A 6,553-nucleotide genomic window follows, 5' to 3' on the forward strand; every position below is an offset into this window, starting at 1 on the left:
CGGTTATCCCAAAGCACAATTTGGCCTGAATATGTACCACCAACAACAAGATTCGGATGAAATTTTGCAAACGTAGCAGACATCACAGCTGACTGTAAATAAGTAGGATTTTTATAATTAAAATTTAAATGAAAAAAATCTGACAAATTATAGAAATAAATGTATGCATCAAAGATACTTTCCTCTGTGTTGTCAGCTGTAGTGTAAGTTATAAAACAAGTCAATAACTTCATCAACATTTTCATTTTGCTTCCAAAATATAAAAATATATCTTTAGAATATTTTTTGCTTAAAAATCAAATGTAATAATTATTTACATAAATATGTTCAAGCAATTGATCAAAGCAAATAATTATTTCACTGATTATAAACTGACAGCAGCACAAATACTAGTTTTGATCAGGTATTTACTCAGGATTATGACAATATTAAAGATTTTTAACTTATGCAACCAGAAAAGACCTGCATGTTCTAATCTTATACTAAATCCACTTTAAAAATCTGCATCTGTTTCCTACTTCAACCATATGTTTCTACTTAAAATTATCTAGTTCCCACTCCTCAGGCAATGTATAAGTAATTCAGTAGGCCAACCATCTAATTCTATATTCAGCAAACAAGTTCCTGAAAAACTTCCTGTAGAAAGAACATTTTATAAAAGATTTCTTTTATATGATCAATCACAACAAAGGACTTTAGGTGCGATTAAACATTATAAGAGATGTTAGAAAAGCCACAAAAGGCAGATCATGCTGAACTAAGAAGTTTTCAGTTTTCTGTTAACATCTGTTTGCAAATATGGAGCAGTTTAGTAAATGCCAGTCCAATGAAATCATTATGTTGACAAGGAAAGAAAAAAGGCACTTGTCTAAATGCATTAATGAACCCTTAGACTTGGGGAAGACTATTAAAAGACCATCTCACCTGGCAGTGGAACACATACTCTGGGGTCGTTTTTTTGTATTTCATATTCCATACAAGGGCTACACCATCAGGTTCGTGAGGAGCATCTTCATTATTATTATAGGAAGCCACAAGTAACTCTGGATACTGTTTATAAGAATCAAGTGGAAAAGAAGGCCATGTGATCAAGAGTTATTTCATATTATGTGACTTTATCAGATTATTCTAAAAATACAAATGTCTAACAAACACTTCACCAAGATAAACAGCTCTAGAGTTATATTCATTGGGACAGCAGTACAATTTTGTATTAGGACAGTTAATTATTTAAAATTTTTTAACATGAAAATATTTTAAATTTTGTACAAAGTATTTGGTAAGCAACTGAAATAAAACCAAATTTGGCATGAAGTCCTGAATTTCAAAAGCAAATAATACTTCTAATTTGTTCCAAAATACATGAGGCAAAATGAGTATGTGGCAATACTAGAACCATCTTGTATTATTTTAAATGACACATTGATTTGATTATATAAAACTCTAATTGAAATAAAACTCTATACTAATTACAATAAAAATAGTTAATAGCAACTAAGTTTGTTATATTACCTGAGATGACCAATCCAAACAACTAACAACTCGATGCTTTGACCAACGTTCATCAAAAAATTGTCGATTTAATGATAGTTTAGCACCTGCTTGAATCTCTCTATAGAAAAAGATCAAATCACAAAAAAGATCGTTATAACTTTTATCACTTTTAATCTTAAAATAAATTAACAGTGCGGAAGCTATCATCCTAGCAGTCAAACATTACCCTTCTTTGTCTTCCAGATCTCTCCCACTGTAGTCAAAGAAGATGTTAATTTGCTCAGAAAGAGCTCTTTCTACAATTCTTGTAGAATGATCAAAGAAACTTAAAAATTCCTCTGAGTGTAAGATTTGTTGTTTCTCTTCTTCAGTCAGCTCATGAGGGGGAGCTGGAAAACAAATTTTTTTTTTGAAATATGACTTCTATCAGATAAATCACGTCAGCTGACTGTCATACTTTGAATCAAAGAATATCACATATTCTTAACTAGATTTACCTCTCTCACTTAGGGGCTTTTATTTATAAAACCGTAAAAGAAATTGCAAGATAAATTAACACAAATTTTAAGGTACCTTTACTATCATTTTCTTCATCTTTTTTAGAAGCTTTCTCTTCTTCAGGCTCAGCAGGTGGCTTAGGAGTCACCACATCATCTTCTTCCTCTTCATCTAAAAAAAGAACAATTAAATTATTTTTATGAAAATAGTTGGTAACTTTTAAGAAATAGTATTTCAGAAAGTATCACAACACTCTAGATAAAAGAAGAAGTATACCACATGATAAGACAGAACAAGTAAATAGATTTGCCAAAGTAACATCAGAGAAAATTAGATGAAACCTCTTGGTTTTATATAAACCTCTGTGGCACCTCATCAACAGTCATCCTAAATTCTGTGGCTACATAAGCAAGAATAAGATATATAAGCAAGTTGGATGAATTCTCCTGGAAGTCTCCAAAAGCTTGCAAGCATTTATCATTCTAGACAGAACAACGTGCAACTCCTGCATAGTTTTATATAGCATGCTGACACATTAATGCTGGAGAATGAAGAAAATCAAATGTCTAAAATAGCCCACAGAGCTGGCTGTTTACTTGTGATCTGAAACCATCAGTGTCTAAATGGGTCTTCATATGGCATAAAGACGGCTTACATTAACTCTCAGGTTGCTATTTGAAACGCAGATTTTAAAGATAATAGCTAGGAGACCACATTTTCAATTCTGTCATTTTAAATGCAAGTCTGCGTATCTACCATTGTATGATATGGCAATAAGCAGTTAAAATAATGTTTTCTTTAATTTTAATAAAAATATACATGGAGATCTACAATGTTTCTAACTTTTTAAAATTACTAAATCTCTTGCCTAGCCAAATGAAGTGACTTAAAATCATGTATTTAAAAATGTTATAGGAATATAACCCTACCTACCTACCTTCTTTTGCTACAAACCAAGATAAATTTTTATGATGAAGATGCTTATTTTTATTGCCTAACCACATGTTATCTGTCTACAAGGGATAGCAGCAGGCATCTGCTGCAGAGTGCATCTCAAGTAATAAGAGCCTATTCAGTAACAAGACTTTACTTGTTAGTAACAGTCATTCCCTTGACCCATATACAAAATTATCTAAAACACACACATATACAACATACACAAAAGAATGGTCAAGGATGGGAACCAGCTGCCAAGTCATGGTCCCAGCAGCCCGGCCAGCTGACTAGATAGCAACAACCAGATGGCACTGCTGGGATTGTGTCTTTCTGATACAAGGTGGCAATGGGATGGCATAACATTCTTCCGCTTGACTGCTTCCAATCCTGTGCCTTTCCCCAATGGCGAGCCTGTGCAATTACCCACACTCCAGGAGGCCTAGAGACAAGCCTTTACCCTGCAAACAAAATGCAGCTTGTAGGCCACACCAGCTGCCAACCCACACACAGTGTTAGGTTTAGAGAGCTATGAAAATCTTTCTAACTCTATAGTATAAGCAATAAAAATATCTGTACCCATGGAAAGAAAGCTTTAAATGACACTGTATAATGCACACAATGATACAACCTCCAACTTAATCAAAATGATAATGACGTATGCCAATCCTACATTACTTGAAATTGAGCGATTTTTACGTTCTGACAAGTTTACAGAACTAGGATAAATGGCACGAATGATTTCAATATATGCTCATACTTTGAACCAAATGGTGAAGGTTAAAATTTTTCCTTTCAAGGGCCTCAATCAGCCACAAAGGAAAACAGTAATCACTGTCTTTTCAGCCAGCCCAACCGCATTTGTCAGCCCTTTCTCCGTCAATGCAGCCAGAGCAATCAACCTGCCAAACATTCAGAATGGAAAAACAATCTGAAAATACAGGGTATAATGCACCTGCCAGTGAAAATGGCCATTTCAAGAAAAGCTAGTGATCTCAGTGACCCTGCTGAGGAGGCGGTGGTGCAAAGGGGAAAGAACACGTAAAAGAATTCTTAGTGATCGCCACTCTCTTGCACATTGACACTTCCTTACAAAGCATGCCAATTACAGCTTTTGTGCTACTTAAAAAAATGAAAGCTTTTTTGGGCAAAATAATCACATAGAGAAACAGAAAGACACTACTTCTTTCTAATAAATTCTCATATACAACGAATTATTAATCTGAAAACAGTATAACTGATGGCAATTCCATACCATATATATCAAATATTAGGATACAATTCTGCCACAAAGTTGTTTACAGGTGTAATGTAATAAAATAATTTAATTATATTTAACCTAAAAGATGACTTTCAGAATAGGACATTTACTTCAATTAAAAATTCAGTCTAAGGAAAAAATATACCCATACCTGTATTTCATTTTCTCCTAATACTATCTGTATTTCTAATCAATTTTGTTAACTAGTAGAGTTCACTAGTAGTGAGTCCTAAAGTCTAGACAGAGATTGAGTTACCATGGACAGGTCAATCCTAGGCACTGAATTACAAATTATAGCTTCTTACCCACATCTTAGCCTCCTCCTTCAACTTTGTTGTATTATATGGCTTCTAAGTACCATTTTCAATGACAGGTGTCAAATTCCTGTCATAATGCATATGGTCAGTGCTTTACTGCTGAGTGACCTAATAATCTACATATTTAACAGAAAAGATCTTGTTTATAGACACATCCTTTTAAAACTTAAAATGTAGACAAAGTATGTTAGTGATCAGTTATCTCCCTAGCATATAGCACTCACCATCTATCTATACACATCTATATAAATTGCTGCAATTGCCAGTCAGTGTGTATGCACTATTTAAACACATCTCCTCAGTGTATTTCAGAATCCATGTACATATCTTCCTTCTTATATGGATTAAAATTGAACTTAGAAATTGTAATTGCTACTCAAAACCCAAGCTTCAGAAATTATTAAGTAAATTTCCAGGAGCCTAAAAACAAATATGTCCTTCTTAAAAACTGAAAAGTGTAGTACTATTTGTTATAAAGCTGATATTAATCCTAGTACTCTGGAAGGGTGAGACTGGAGGAGTCCATGTTCAAGCCTGGCCTGGAAAAACGGTGACTAAGAATTTAAGAAAAAATTTTTTTAAAGGGCTGGAGATGTAGCTCAGTGTTAAGGCTCTGGGTTCAATTTCCAATATGAAAAAAAAAATGCTCTAAAATGAATATACTTGTCTTATCATAAACTAATACAACAGTTACTAAATGATTATTGCTATAGCTAAAAAATATAGTATTAATAGTTCTTAAAGATTTTCTAAGCTAGTCCCTGTTACATAATAAGCTATAATATATTTAAAACTGGAAAAGACTTAACAGTACAGGAAGACTGAAAAATGGGACTGCCATGTGACATCAATTTGCTAATGAATATTCATTACAATATACTAAGTGGTTAACTCCATGCTTTCTTTGACAGGGAATCTAAGCTTACAAACTGAGCAGTAAAGAGTGCAGAAAAGTAGCAGTTACTTTTGAAATGACAAATCTCTTGTTAATGAATTCTAAAACGAGGTTTAATGAACCATTGAATCTTTACTTAGAGTTAACATCAAAATTGTGATGTTTTTTGGTGAGACAGAAAGAAAAGCTGTTCTGTAAATTAGGCTGCACCTAGAAAGAACATCAACCAATGAAATTCTAGTTGTTGGAATAATCTGTTACAGTGGAGTAGTTTAATCGCAGTTAAATCATCTGTGAAATGGGTGGTTTTTTGTTAAACTCAAGGAATAAACAAGTTTTCTTATCTACATGTCGTATTACATTTAAGATATATGTAAATGTGATAGACACTAAGTTATTTTAAATAGCTTAAAAGGTAATATGAACTCAGCAGACTAAAGCACCTGCTTGGGCAGAACACAGTGGCCAGGGTTCGATCCCCTGCATGCTGTGCCAGCCCCACCCCCGGGGCGTGTTGAGTTGGCGAATGAGCGTTGTGGCATGTGCATGCAATCCCTGTGCTTGGAAGGCTGAAAACAGGAGTATGACTATGAGTGGGATCTAAGTAGTGAGACTCTGTAGACCCTGTACTAAATACATTTTAAAAAAAGGTAATATGAAAATAGATCTTAGAAAATCCTTACTAAACACATATTGCTACTTAATTTATCACTTATGATTCCCAATGTGAAATAGAAAACAAATCTCATATTAGTGCACAGTTTAGGAAATACATTTATTTGTTGGCTATCAATTAATTATGTAATTTTATTACACTGGTATATCCTTTAAAGATAATTCAGTATCTCATCAAGAATCCCTCATCAAGGGCTGGCCAGATAGCTCAGTGGATTAAACTGCCTGCTTAGGCAGATGCAGGGACTGGGGTTCCATCCCTGGTGTGCCATGCCAACCCCACCCCGCGGTGCGCTGAGACGGCAAATGAGACTGGGGGTGGTGGCCCACACCTGTGATCCCAGCATTTGGGAGGCTGAAAGCAGAAGGATCATTACAAGTCCGATCTATGATCTATGAAGTATCTATGTAGGATACTATGATCCCTATAGATCCTACAGATCTTGTACCAAATACATAAAAAACCAAAAAAAAAAAAAA

At 34.2% G+C, this 6,553-nt stretch overlaps 1 protein-coding gene across 1 annotated transcript in view; it reads right to left on the reverse strand.

The window, feature by feature from the left end:
* Nucleotides 1–6,553, reverse strand: part of Dync1i2 (dynein cytoplasmic 1 intermediate chain 2) — a 65,329-nt gene that overhangs the window by 27,671 nt on the left and 31,105 nt on the right. The window contains exons 11-15 of the mRNA XM_023719203.1: nt 2,068–2,163; nt 1,721–1,883; nt 1,513–1,612; nt 925–1,050; nt 12–92 (exon numbers count right to left, since the gene is read on the reverse strand). Coding sequence (XP_023574971.1) covers nt 12–92; nt 925–1,050; nt 1,513–1,612; nt 1,721–1,883; nt 2,068–2,163 — 566 coding nt within the window. The remainder of the gene's footprint in view (nt 1–11; nt 93–924; nt 1,051–1,512; nt 1,613–1,720; nt 1,884–2,067; nt 2,164–6,553) is intronic.

This window comes from Octodon degus, unplaced genomic scaffold (genome assembly GCF_000260255.1).
Source record: "Octodon degus isolate 3935 unplaced genomic scaffold, OctDeg1.0 scaffold00065, whole genome shotgun sequence".
Classification (NCBI taxonomy): Eukaryota; Metazoa; Chordata; class Mammalia; order Rodentia; family Octodontidae; genus Octodon; species Octodon degus.